Source organism: Aulonocara stuartgranti (genome assembly GCF_965226115.1).
Source record: "Aulonocara stuartgranti genome assembly, chromosome: 23".
NCBI classification, from domain to species: domain Eukaryota; kingdom Metazoa; phylum Chordata; class Actinopteri; order Cichliformes; family Cichlidae; genus Aulonocara; species Aulonocara stuartgranti.
Window position 1 is genome coordinate 25,647,943 of NC_138958.1, and position 14,657 is coordinate 25,662,599.

General features: G+C 41.5%; 1 protein-coding gene across 1 annotated transcript; it reads left to right on the forward strand.

Annotated features, from left to right (window-relative positions):
• Positions 1-13,625, forward strand: desmb (desmin b). Its single transcript, XM_082524114.1, has 9 exons — positions 1-803; positions 4,628-4,688; positions 5,384-5,479; positions 9,923-10,084; positions 10,193-10,318; positions 10,410-10,630; positions 10,801-10,844; positions 11,244-11,329; positions 13,461-13,625. The coding sequence occupies exons 1-9, from the start codon at positions 229-231 to the stop codon at positions 13,500-13,502; spliced, it is 1,413 nt and encodes a 470-aa protein (XP_082380240.1). The 5' UTR covers positions 1-228; the 3' UTR covers positions 13,503-13,625.
• The last annotated feature ends 1,032 nt before the right edge of the window (positions 13,626-14,657 follow it).

The window sequence follows — 14,657 nt, forward strand, 5'->3', positions numbered from 1 at the left end:
GGGGAAAAGGTAGCTGGAGAAGAAATGAAGGCAGGAAAGGAGAGAAGAAAGAAAAAGAATGTAACAAGAAGGGCTAAAGGAGAAAGACAGAGACAGAGGGAGGGCAGTTCCCAGGAAGGAGGGGGGAAAATTGAGGAAGGAGGTAACTACAAATAGTTGAGGGCTGCAGGTTCTTCTTCAGTGCTCCTCTCTGCTGCAGCTCTCGCCAGGCTCTCTGTGTCCTCCAACATGGCCTCCTACAGCTCCTCCGGTCAGACCGCCTCATCGTACCGCCGCACCTTCGGTCATGGCACCTACGCCTCACCATCACTCAACCGATCCCTGCTGGGCCACAGCGGCAGTGGCGGGGGTCATGTCACCTCCAGGGTCTATGAGGTGACCCGTACCAGCGCCACACCAGCTTACCGGGTTTCCTCAAGCTACTATGGCAGGCCGGTGACAACCTCCCGGGCATCCGTTGGGCGCTCTTATGCTGGCATGGGCGAGACGCTGGACTTTAGCCTGGCGGACGCCCTCAACCAGGAGTTTCTCACCACACGGACCAATGAGAAGGCCGAGCTGCAGCACCTGAATGATCGTTTTGCCAGCTACATTGAGAAGGTCCGCTTCTTGGAGCAGCAGAACCAGGCGCTAGTGGTGGAGGTGGAGCGCCTGCGAGGCCGTGAGCCCACGCGCATTGCCGACCTGTACGAGGAGGAGATGAGTGAGCTTAGGAGGCAGGTGGAGATCCTGACCAATCAGAGGTCACGCATAGAGGTGGAGCGGGACAACCTGCTCGATGACCTGGATAAACTCAAAATCAGGTGGGAGGAGCAAGAAGAGTCATGTGTCTTACTAGCTTGTTTATTCTTGTTTATTCTGACATGACCTTTATATATTATGACAAAAAAGAGCTTTACTTAATTTTAAAGTAAAAATCTTTATAGACTTATAGTGAGTCTTCAAACAAATAAACAATTTTAAAAATAATTTTAAAATAAGTAAACTGAAAATATTTCTTAAAAACACAATATTATATATATATATACACAAGTACACAATATTACTTGTCCCATAAACTTAACAGTTACAGAAATATTGATATTACCATAATTTAAGCAACAACCTGGAGCATTTACCCACTGTGTGGTGTATCTGGAACTAAAATGTGACAAAAACTCTGCAGGTTTTTGTATTTTATTGCACTTTTCTGTGAACACTTGCCAAGTGCTCAACAAGCAGTAGTGAAAAATTGTGATGCAAAATGAAAAGAAGTGTGTGGAGTGGAATAATGAATGGAGGAATGAGGTGATACATAGGCTTGTGTGTGCTAGATTCAACCAGCCGTGTGGGAGATGATCTGCTGTTTGTTGCAGTTACAGGAAGTATTTTTAAACCCTGGTTCCTCTGTGCATCTTATTGGTTTCACAGATTGTGCTCTTTACAACAGATTACTTGATTATACGTTTGCTATTTTCAAGATATTTCCTAAATACTCTAAATATATTTTAAACATATTTTGTATAAATGCAAAGCTGTTTAAATCAAAATATAACAGGATCATTTATACATCATCACAGGAAGAAGATTACAGGTGAGTCATGAGGATGAGTGCCTTACAGGGGGTATTTTGGGTATAAGGATGTTAGAATGTAGAGGGGCGTATAATCAGATAAATCAAAGTAAAACATATATTTGACTGAAGCTTAACAATAATAATGCTGCTAAAATATTACAATCAGCAAAAATAAACCAAAGTATTTTATTAGGTCATCTAAAAAGTATAAATAATCTATGTAATCCTGCTAACAACATGTTTATGCTGTGGTAAAAAAATCTCTGATAATAAAGGGTTATACCAAACATCGGAATATCAGTGAAATGTTATTTTTACTAACCTTGGCACAAAAGCTAAAAAGCTATCTGACTATTACAATGGACTCTTAAATGGTGTAGGGTGCAAGCTACTGAGGAACTAGCTGCCAAATGAGTTTTTCCCTCATTTGAACTAATGAGCAAGATTAGTGACCACATAATTAATCAATCTTTATCTAATTAAATGCATAGCTTAATAACATTAAGTCATGTGATTTTCATAAGCAAGTTATTTGGTAGTTACTGCTACTTTACTTGGCTATGCTAACTAGGCTAAACAGCAATAATTACTATCTATATAAATATTATGTAGATAGTAATTCTCTGTTATGATTAGATTCAATATTTGTTGTAATATAATAAATTACTTTATTTTTTTTAAACTAATATAGAAATAATGACCTAGGTTAATAAATTAGTATTGACTTAAAGAAATTTAATATTGAGCTTAACCGCTAGTAATAATAATAATAAAAGTAATAAAAATGTATACTTTATTGATCCCTGTGGGGAAATTACTCTCTCTGCATTTGACCCACTCGTTCAGTGAAGCAGTGGGCAGTCACTAAGCAGGTGCACCGGGGAGCAGTGTGTAAGGACGGCACCTTGCTCAGGGGTACCTCAGGGTAGCCGTTCAGTGGATTCAAACCCCTGACCGTCCGATCATGGGGCCACCACTCTACCTACTGAGCTAAACTTCTTGTTACTTTTTTCTCCATTATAGTTGATTTGGTTTGGTTGGTTTTTTATTTAATATAATACATTAACTTCCTAAAATATAAAAAAAAAAAATTAAACTGTTGATTAATGTGTCTGTTTGAATACCATTGAACTCGTAGGCTAATTACAGTAGTAATTAATAATTTCCAAATTAAGCATCCTTTATTACTTTCTTCTTTATTATTATTAGATTTAACTGGAATATTTATGGAATATAAAAAAACATTTTCTAATTTATCAACGAATATTGAACTTATGAACAGGATTAATTACTGTGTGTTTAATAAGATAAGTTTAAATATGTACCTTAATTTCTGTATTAGGACAGTTAGCTTATAGTGCCAACAACTAACTATTGTCTGGTGTTAAATTAGATACAACTCCATTATTTGAATAAAAAAGCTGTGTTTTTAATAACTGGAAAAGAAAATTTAATTTATTAATTTAATGAAAGACAAAGCTGGGAAATTATGTTAGTTTTAATATCTTATAATTAGCCTCATTGTAGTTGATTTTTATATATTTTGTTTAATTTATACAGCATTATAAAGTTTATATGAAAATATAAAATGTAACTTCATCAATATATATGTTTATTATAAAATAATTTTATATTGTAAGCTCTGTTACCACGCTTCTGACAAATTCAATTTGAGTTAAATGATAGAAATTGTAATTTTCTTTCCACGTAGCTCTTTATTTAATAATATTAATTATTAATATTATTACTGCATTGTTATTTACAGCATGACAAGTCTTGCTATTCATTTTACACCTGCAGAGATGATGAAAACATCAAAGCAGAGAAATGAGAGAAGTGTGATCCCCTGAAAACTCCAAAGCGAATAGGCGATGATTATAGAGGCATTTTGCAAAGCTCAAACCAGTCTGCATCGATAAATATACTTGTGTGCCATGATTTAACTTTAGGCCTGACATAATGATGAAGTGCTCCTGAGCATACAATTCTTCAATCAGTCCATTCAAAATGTGACATAAACTGCTGTTAATCTCAGAGCTGAGCATCATTTTTCTCTGACTCCAAAAAGCATTGGCGACTGATTTGATGTGATTAATAGGCATGTGTGTGTCAGTGTGTGTGTTACTACTTGAGACTGACCAAAGTTAGTGCTAATCACACACTGTGTTTACATGGCTCTCTTCTATAAAAGGAGAGGAACAAGCTCACACATATCTGAAGGATCTGTCCTTTCTCTGTCTGCAGTTTACGTTTTTAACAAGCAAAAGTTCATTTCTTTCCTTGTGGTTGAGACTTAAAGGCGCTCTTCTGACACCTTAAATAATTAAATGTGGTAGGCAGTGTGTGTTTTGACTTTACTGGACAAAAAAAGTTGCCATGATAACCTATAAGCATTTTGTATTTCAAGAGTCAAAGATCAAACAAGCCTCCTAACCTCCTCAGGCTTTAGAAAATCTATTCCACAAGGGGAGTCTTTAACCGATCAGTGACCTTTACAGGGTATAAAAAGTGAACAAGTTCAAGTTAAAGTATGCACTTTCATCTTTTATTTTGGAAAAGTGTCCTTTTAAGCTCAGACTGTAAAGTAATGGACTTCCAAGTCTGAAGCCAATGTGGAATTGTGCTAAACCTGTATTGTTTCTAATTGCCAGCAGGGGGCGTCACCTCTGGATGTTAGTTTCAAATCTTATTTATTATAATATAATGTTTATTTTCTACATTTTTCAGACCATTTAAGGTTAGAAAGGATGATAAAGAAGGATGTGCAATCAGGCAGGCCACCTTGTGTGCAGTCACTTCTGGTTTAAAAACACCAAAATGAAAATGCTAAACCTGAGGCGTCACTAACCAATGGGTGAGAGCACACTGGCAACATCCATCTTTTATATACAGGCTATGAAATTATGCATCTTTGAACTTATTAGCCTAATTCAGCTTTAACGTCTTTCTGCAGAGCTCCCTGGTGTGTGGACAGCAGCTTCTACAGTGTGTTCAAACCAATCATTAATCCAGCTGCTCATTAATTAATGGCTCTCTGTCTGAAACCATGCTTTGTGTCTCACTGTCCTGCAGACTCCAGGAGGAGATTCTTCAAAAAGAAGAAGCAGAAAACAACCTGGCTGCTTTCAGAGCGGTATGTCCCACTCTCATTTCCTGTACTTTCCCCAATAAATACAGTGTTAGAGGGGAAAGGCTGAGATGGTTCAGACATGCAGAAGAGGGATAGTGGATATTTGTTACTGGACAAAGGATGTTGAAGATAGAGCTGCCAGGCAGGAGGAAAAGACAAGTTCATAGCGAAGAGTCATGGATGTAGTGAAGGAGGACACACAGGAGGAGGAGGATACTAGAAGATAGAAGAAGAATGCTGAAGATCATAGAAGCAAAAACATAAAAAAACAACTATAAACATAACAAAATAATATAATTATGATAATAATATTAATATAATAATATGAATGTGATAAATAAAATTTATCTTCGTTTTTTCTGTTACTTTTTGGTGTACTATGGCAGACTATGGATGTAAGAAGGCTATAAATCTGGGTTACAACATTTTAAAAGGGAAAATACTGTTAAAAGTTTTGTACTTCTAACATTTTCAAAGCCATCAAGTGGACTGGATTAGTTGGTCTGCATTTTGGCCCATGGGCCATATGTTTGCCATGTTTCACAATAATTAGCCTGCTGGTGTGGCAAACTTAATGGAAGGTTGTAATATATGCATTTTTTAAAATCATTATACACTTTGATTCAATGGAAAATATGTCGATAATTATTCCATGATTATCTAATTTTTACATAAAATGAACATTTTTAATGTTGCAGGATGTGGACGCTGCCACTCTGGCCCGTCTGGACCTGGAGAGACGCATCGAGACGCTGCAGGAGGAAATCGCTTTCTTGAAGAAGATCCATGAAGAGGTTTGTTCTTCACCCTCTTCCATCTTTACCAGTCGCTGATCCCAGCTCCTTTATCAGGGGTTAAAATGCATTCATAAGTGTTTTATTACACTGCTGCCATCAGCGTAGGTTCTTCATTTCAAATCAAATCAAATCAAATCAAATCACTTTTATTGTCACATCACATGTGCAGGCACACTGGCACAGCACATGCGAGTGAAATTCTTGTGTGCGAGCCCCACAAGCAACAGAGATGTGCAAACACAACAACACAAACGAGCAAAATACAAGAATGGCCAACCTGAAACTAATAAATATATGTACAATATATAATAGTGTATGCATTTCTGGATGTGTATACTAAATATTTTCCTACGTGTGTGTGTGTGTGTGTGTGTGTGTGTGTGTGTATACACATTTTTACAAATTAAATAGTAAAAAAAATAAAATAAAATAATAATAATAATAATAATAATAAAATATATAAAATATACAGAGTTGAATATGTGCAAAACAAGTGGCATTTATATACAGTGTGGAGTGCATAATGTTGAAGTTCCAGTAGTAAAGCTGAGGTGTCTATGACGTGTTCAGCAGTCTGATGGCCTGATGGAAAAAGCTGTCTCTCAGTCTGCTGGTTTGGGACCGGATGCTGCAGAACCTCCTTCCTGATGGAAGCAGTCTGAACAGTTTATGGCTGGGGTGACTGGAGTCCTTGATGATCCTCCCCGCTTTCCTCAGGCACCGCTTCCTGTAGATGTCTTGGAGGGAGGGAAGCTCACCTCCAATTATCCGTTCAGAGCACCGCACTACTCGCTGGAGAGCTTTGCAGTTGTAGGCGGTGCTGTTGCCATACCAGGTGGTGATGCATCCAGTGAGGATGCTCTCAATGGCACAGTGATAGAAGGTCCTGAGGATGCGGGGGCTCATGCCGAATCTTTTCAGTCTCCTGAGAAAGAAGAGGCGCTGCTGCGCCTTCTTCACTGTTTTGTTTGTGTGTACTGACCACGTAAGATCCTCAGCCAGATGTGCACCAAGGAACCGGAAGCTGCTCACTCTCTCCACAGCAGCGCCGTTGATGGTGATGGGGGTGTGTACTTCTCTGCACCTCCGGAAGTCCACTATCAACTCCTTTGTCTTTGCGACGTTGAGGGTGAGATGGTTGTCTTGACACCAGTGGGTCAGGGCGCTGACCACCTCCCTGTAAGCCGTCTCATCACCGTTGGTGATAAGACCCACCACTGTAGTGTCGTCCGCAAACTTCACAATGATGTTGGAGCTGTTAGTGGCTGTGCAGTCGTAGGTGTAGAGTGAGTACAGGAGAGGGCTCAGTACACACCCCTGTGGAGCACCAGTGTTCAGTGTGATGGGGGATGAGGTGATGCTGCCCAGTCTGACCACCTGGCGTCTGTCAGACAGGAAGCTAAGGATCCAGCTGCAGAGGGAGCTGCTCAGTCCTAGATCCTGCAGTTTCCTGTCCAGCTTCGAGGGAACGATGGTATTGAATGCTGAGCTGTAATCTACAAACAGCATCCTCACATACGTGTCTCTCTTCTCCAGGTGTGACAGGGCAGTGTGTAGTGTCAGGGCTATGGCATCATCAGTGGACCTGTTGTGGCGGTATGCGAACTGTAGAGGGTCCAGTGAGTCGGGTAGTGCAGAGCAGATGAAGTCCCTGACCAGCTTCTCGAAGCATTTGCTTACGATGGGGGTCAGGGCTACAGGTCGCCAGTCGTTCAATGAGGAGATGGTGGAGGATTTGGGTACAGGGACGATGGTGGCCATTTTGAAGCAGGCTGGGACTACAGACAGAGAGAGGGAAAGGTTGAAGATGTGCGTGAACACTCCAGCCAGCTGAGCCGCGCATGACCTGAGGACGCGGCCGGGAATCCCGTCCGGACCAGTAGCTTTGCGTGCGTTCACCTTCCTGAAGCACTTCTGCACATTTAGTAATAAGTAGATTATAGAGGACTTTAGGGAGGAAAGGTGTCACAAATTGTTGCTTTAAAATAAATCTGTCAGTGAGGCACAAACAAGCTTCACAGGATTAAGAATGTGTGTTGAGCTGTGTGACAATGCTCTCGGTCTGTCTTAGCATCTGTTAGAACATCTGTCTCTGTGTGTGCGAGATGACAAACGAGAGGGTTTGGGGAGTTTTCACTTTCAAACACGCACAGAATTGCATTGTTGGCAGCAGGCCTGGGCAGCGTGGCAGTAGAGCTCTGAAATCTCCCACAGCAGATGTAAGGCTAAAATTACTCTGTGTACCAACCGGCGGACAAATCCTCGTCTCTGATCAGCATGGGCTTCGTTCTGTCTCCAGCCTGGAGCGATTACTACATGATGCCAAAGTAGTGTGCTCGACATGGCCTAGGGTTACTCAGAGTGGATTAAAGTGTTAGAAACAGTTTGGACTAAAATTAAGTCACTTTTTAGACAAAAGGAGGAATAAAACCTCAGAAGGTCTGATGACGGTGAATCTTGTTTTACTTCACATCTGCAAATTAATTTGCAACACTGTATAAAGAAAGAGGAAGAAAATCCTGATAACATCTTAAAGCGTCTTTAACTTGGATTCTTTAATTTCATACTCTTATTATCTCCTTGTACCACTTGTTTTTATTACTGTTCTTTTCCTTGTTCTTCCTGGTTTTCTTGTGGTAATTATTTTTCTTCCTCTCATTCTTGTTCTAGTTATTATTGTTGTTCTTTTATTCTTTTTATCTTCATTATTATTAGTCTTGTTTCTGTTGTTTTTCTTCTTCATGTTGTAATAATTAGCAGGTATGAAGCTCTGTGCTCACTTACTCAGATGTTTGTTCCTTTTGTTTTGTTTGTTTTGTTTTTTATTGGTATTTTATTTAATTTATTTTATAGCATTGCTAATAGTTCACCATCTGCACATTCTATAGCTTCATTTATCATTTTAGCTTCTGGGAGATGCCAACTTTTCTGGTCGTTCACTGCCAAGGCTTACTGTCACACATCAGGTCCTCATTAATCATATTTATGAACTGCAGAAGGAATTTGGGGTTGATGGTGGGTGTATAAAGTTCTGGCCCTCCAGACCAGAGACTTTCACTAATGTTTGGTAAAGTTGCTGATTTTGGTTGAATGTAATTTAATCATGGTTACTACAGTTAGACTTCAATGGCTTTTTTCTGTATTAAGCCAGACTGGGTTTGTGTCCTAAACAACAAGGAGAGATAGTGATGTTTAAAACTACGTAAGGTTTGTTATGCTCTATAATTGGATAGCCATCCATTCATTTTACTCAATTAAACTGGTGATGTTTAAGGCCTATCCCAGCTGTCATAGGGCCAGGGCACTGGTACATCTAGCACAGATGACTAATTTGTCATAGAGCTCACACAGAGAGCCGATGGGAAGAGGCGTGAGTTTCTAAAAATGGGCTCATTGAGTCAGCACGGATAAGATCTTGGAGAGACTACGGCTGCTGTGAACACTCAGAATAAGATCTCTGACTGCAGACTGGATTACATCTCGGAAGGGCTAGCTCGAAATAACATCTCTGTGCGCAAATTGGATGACATCTCGGGGAGGCACACTGCCGTGAGTTCTCAGAATCGGCTCTTTGAGCACAAGAATGACAATATCACAGAGCGCAAGTTTGATAACATCATGGCGAAGCTCGCGGCTCTCCAACGGGAGATTGAGAGACCAATGTTGGACTGTAGAACTGCTTTGAAATTCATATGAGCTGTTCGCACTAAAGTAAAAACCACCATCACTTATGCGGATACCCCTTTGGCGCCAGCTGCGGTCTCAAGGCTGGAGCCAAACAAAAACACCCTGATAACGACGGTGTTGAGTCTGTTCCTTCCCATTCCATGCAAGGCCACCTGGGTTGGCTGGAAGACTGTTTACTTAACCTAGCAGGGCAAAGGACACTGTCTCAGCTGAACTCTGGACACGCACACACATACATATACACTGATATGCACACACTCATCCCCACTCCCTTTCCAAATGCCTTCGACGCTTATTCCCTTCCGATGCTGACGGTGGATCAAGGAGACCAGCGCACAGGCTGCAGGCCCGGATGCACTGTCTAAATCGGCTGTCTCTCACCCTTTACCCACCCCTGTTGCTTGTCATGTGTTTCTTTGGTGTATTTGAGTTTTTTCATGTGCTATGTGCAGAGGTGTTTTTTTCTGTTCTCAAACTGATCTCCCTGTTGGAGCTCAGTCTGGGGGGAGTTATTTTTCTCTCCTTATCTTTCCTCATGTGGTGCATTTTCCATTGTTATACCTCTCTGACCTGTCTTCCCCATGTGATGTTTTGTGTAATGTATGTAAGGTCGGAGGGTAAGTTGGCACCGCCATTGCGTGCAATAGGTCGGCAGCCTTATGAAATTTCCCCTTGTGGGACTAATAAAGGTATATCAAATTCAAATTCAAATATAACAGGCCAGTCAACCTTACGTTTCTCCTCCTCCCACAGGAGATCCGTGAGCTGCAGGCCCAGATGCAGGAGACTCAAGTCCAGATCCAGATGGACATGTCCAAGCCGGACCTGACGGCAGCACTACGAGACATCAGGGCTCAGTATGAGGGCATTGCTGCCAAGAACATCGCAGAGGCTGAGGAGTGGTACAAGTCCAAGGTCAGAGGGATGTTGTCTGTATTAACGACACTTAGAGATCGATTCTGACATCCAAGAGTTGGGGATTTTAAATAAATTGTGAAATCTATTTAACCTTTGACCCTGCAGGTGTCTGATCTGAACCAGGCGGTAAGTAAGAACAACGAGGCTCTGAAGCAGGCCCGTCAGGAGACCATGGAGTTCAGACACCAGATCCAGGCCTACACCTGTGAGATCGACTCCCTCAAAGGCACCGTAGGTCTCATAAACCTTCTTCGGTTTTTATTTAAACGTAATCTTCTCTGAGCTCGGTTTGATTTCAGACTCTCCTCTCTGATTAATCCAGAATGAGTCTCTGATGAGGCAGATGCGGGACATGGAGGACCGTCATGGACGAGAGGCCGGCAACTACCAGGATAGCATTGCCCGCCTGGAGGCGGAGATCGCCAACATGAAGGACGAGATGGCGCGCCACCTCCGTGAGTACCAGGACCTACTCAATGTCAAGATGGCGCTGGATGTGGAGATCGCCACCTACAGGAAGCTGCTGGAAGGAGAGGAGAGCAGGTAATTTATCAAACTATCCAACCAGGCCAAAATTCTTTTGTTTTAGTGTGCTGCCTTTACAATAAAGCTTTGGAAAAGAAAACTGCCTCAGAATGTCAATATTTTATCCAGATACACATAAAATAACATTTAAAATGATATTTTCTACACTTTCCCTTCTCCCGTTGCAGGATTGCCTTGCCTGTGCAAACCTACTCCACGCTGAGTTTCCGAGGTGCACACACAGCTGCAGTTACCTAAACATACCACCAGGGGCTAGGCTTCCTTTAACCAGGACACAGGCCTTATTCTGTTTGATTCCACAGTCTGTTCAGATGGAGCCTCCTTTACTGTTTGTTATACATTTCAATAATATTTTACTTTTTTACCACATTAAAACTATGTAAGATTAAAATTTTACTTAATTAAGAAAATGGGTGTTAATTAATGAATTGATTTCTAAATAAATTAACCTACAAATTAAATACAACCCCAGTGTTATGGGGTTGTATTTAATTTGTATTTCATAGGTCCAAGAGGCATCCACATAAAGTTTTCATTGATTTTTCAAAATAACATAACACATTTTACATATTAAATAAAAATTAAATGTATTCCGACCTTTGTTAATCAGAGACCAGCCCTGAGCAGCAGCGCTCCTCTGAGATGCATTCAAAGAAGACTGTCCTCATCAAGACCATCGAGACTCGCGATGGAGAGGTAAAACTGCTAAGATATAAAACTGCATTCATTAGCCTTGTAAGTTTTTAAGTTCCCTTCATAAGGATTTTTTCTTTTGTTTGTTTGCTTTTCTTTTGATGTGATCCACTCCAGCACCTTATTCAAGAAATTCATGAAAAATTTATTTAAGTTCTATAAATCACATTTTATCTTATCAAAGACCGGTAGAGCTTTATTCAACTGCACAAATGCTGCCTGGCACTGCTCTGTCCACTGGACCAGATCTGGGGCACACTTTTGAGTGAGATTAGTTACATGGCTGGTCAGCTCCACAAAGCCGGTCATGAACCGGCGGTCAGTATCTCTTTGGGGATGCCGACTCGGGAGATGATCTGAAACAGGGCCTGGAGGTGCCAGTGTTATGACTCGCTCTATGAAGCCTATCTTTAATCAATACAAATTACAGGTAGGTCAGTGCTGTGTCAGGGCAAACGTGTGACCATCAATTTTTATCACTTGATCAGAAGCTGAGGTTGCATAGAGTTTAGTCATGAGATTCCTCTAGTGGGAAATATCCTGTGGAGTGAATCGCTGGAGGCAGCAGGGCCTCATTAGATGGCCTCCTCCTCCTCCCTAGAGTCAGAGTTGAATAAACTAAAGGTCTCCGCTAAGCACAGCACAAACATCCCCCTTGCTAAAGCTCGTGATTGTATCCCCACACATTGCCCCAACAGGTTATTGAACACCAGCAAATCTGTACCCAGAATTAAGGGATGCCTCAGGTGCAAGCTAACTGCAGCCTTTACACCATGTGTTTTGCCCTTGTATTTAATTTGGAGCGGCACTATGGGATATTTGTGTATGTCCTCATGCACACATCTAACCTCCACCAACGCCCCGTGCCGTACCAGGGTTTGGAGGACCAGGGTCTGCATGCAGCCCAGACTCACCCTGCAGCCCGAGTCCACCAGAGCCTGGCGTATATCCACTGGCACCTTGACAGTGCATGTCCCTCTTGGACCTGGGGTAGGTGTTGGAGGGCCAGCAACACGGAACAGCTACCCCACATCCGTCAGTGGGCACTCCTAATGTCAGTGTCCTGGCCGCCCACACCTCCAACATACCTGCCTCAGCATTTGCACGGCTCCCTGTGAGTTGGGGGCAGCTTAGTTGCTGGAACCTGTGGGGAGACAGCGAGACTGGCTGTTGTGGTGGCTGCTCCATAACCAGCAAAGTTATAGTGGAGCTGGGGAACCTCCTCCTTGGGGCTGGGACCGGCCAATTCTCCACAACTGGCTGTGGTTGATCCAGCAGGTTTGCTGGCTGCACTGCCGGGTGGTTTTTGGCCAGTCATACAGCCATGTCACGGTTTGCTTGACATGACTGTGTGGGACAACAGAGGAGCCAGGGGGATGCCAGACCGAGACTAGGTGCACTCTCATCTGGCGCTCGGCCTAATTCTGTAGCCACTGGAGCTGATCTTGATGCACAGTCGCCTGTTCTTGGTGCACGATGGCCATCTCTGCCAGCATTGCTGTCAGCACTTCCACTGGCTGTACTAGTTGCACATCTGTCCTAGCGCATCTGGGTTTCGACAGCACTGTGACACGACGGACCAACACAAACACACTGTTAAAGAGCTGGGTAAGTATTAGTTGCAACTTTTCCAAATTGCTCTGTGCAGCTTTTCAGCCGACTTGTTTCTGGCACAGCCTTCCCCTCTACGTTACAGGTTGGCAACTGAAATACCAGGACTGATCATACCAATCAGTCCCAGCTACTCTGCCAGCCTTTTGGCACTGCCCACTGCCACACCACTCCTCTGAAGCAGAGCTGCAGAAAACACTCTTGCCACATCAGCAAATGCAATTGTCCCATATTTAGACAGAAAACAGTCCATTACCTTATTTACACCTAATATTTTAGAAACTTTACATACAAATAAAGATTGCTTTAATGTAAGTAATTAACTGCTGAAGTGACTGCTGGTGTTTCTTAATCTGTTCTGTGTTCACCTGGGCTCTCTGACTGTAATCTTTCTGTCTCGACTGTTGTAGTTTGTATGGATTTGGGACAGTGTTCACTCATTTCCAGATATCTTACATTCATCCAGACAGAGAAGTCATCTGATAAGGCTTTTATGTTTCTGTCTCATGTTTTTCTCCTTCAGGTTGTCAGCGAGTCCACGCAGCACCAGCAAGACATCATGTAACAGCCTGCAGGACATAAGAAGAGAAGAAGAAACAAAAAGCTCTCATGTGTCCCTGCCTGAGACGGACACATGAAAACAATAAAGAAACAAGCAAAAGAAATAAAACTAAGAAATAAGACTTTACACACTCGTCTTTACGGCCTGCCCTGTGTTTGTTTGCAAGTTACTGAGATATGTGTATTTAAAGCAGAAATTCATCAGGATTTATTTATTTTTGGTTAAATGTAGGTTAACATGCAAAAACTGAAAAAAGGAAAAATCTCAATTTAATCAGGAAATTTCTGTGTTTACTGACCGTTTAAGACTTTATAATCTCTAATAAATGAGCAAAAAGAATATTAAGTAGAATAGTAGTCGTCTATCAGTTGTAGTCTGCAGCTAACTGAGTTGGTCAGATGGAGAATTTTGCAACATATTCAGCTCTGAAGTTTAAAATCACTTCAGATGCCCAATAAATAACAGATTCTGATCCATGGAGCCAAATCAGAGCTGAAACTGAAAAACAAAAAGTAGAAAGTGAACGTTGAACTCCGTCATCATGAGTATAGTTTTGATTACATTTTTAAGGAAACTATTTTTTTTCACTGATACTCATATTTGATCTTTTTTTCAGTTTCAGATTATATGATTGCAAATTTCTTAAGAAACCTGTCACATTGAATTATTTTAAGCTTCTTGCTCTTTGAGTTTCTGACCTTGATCTGGTGTTTACTGAAAGGTGGAAATGGAGGAAATAGGAACTGAACTTTACTGTATGTGTAGGATTACAAAGCAGTCTGTGAATGTGCTTAATAGACAATGGTTATTGGATGTGTGTAGCCCAAATGATGTTTAATAGGCTGAAAGTAAAGAATAAACAGTGGAGCACAATTCTCCCCAAAGGGCAAGGGCTATACTACCTATTTGATGATTTATGATGTTTTTATAACAACGTAAGGATGTCAGCCTGCTTTCATAACAACACGCTAATGTCTGACCTTTGACCTATGACCTTGAAGCATAAAATGGTGTATTTTATTATCTTTAGTCATCTGATTGGAGCTGAATTGGCTGAAATCTTTGGCTTCTATAAGCTGCACACCATGCTGAAATATGGCAAGTTTCACAAGTCCTGCAACTTCAAAAGCGTCCAACAGTGAATACGTATGGACAGTG

What these genes read in the sequence shown, in the direction of transcription:
- desmb (XM_082524114.1), top strand. Translation starts at nt 229, where the DNA reads ATGGCCTCCTACAGCTCCTCCGGTCAGACCGCCTCATCGTACCGCCGC. An exon ending in ACCTGGCTGCTTTCAGAGCG is followed by an intron (nt 4,689 to 5,383) that starts GTATGTCCCACT and finishes TTAATGTTGCAG; the next exon opens with GATGTGGACGCTGCCACTCT. An exon ending in CTCCACGCTGAGTTTCCGAG is followed by an intron (nt 10,845 to 11,243) that starts GTGCACACACAG and finishes TTTGTTAATCAG; the next exon opens with AGACCAGCCCTGAGCAGCAG.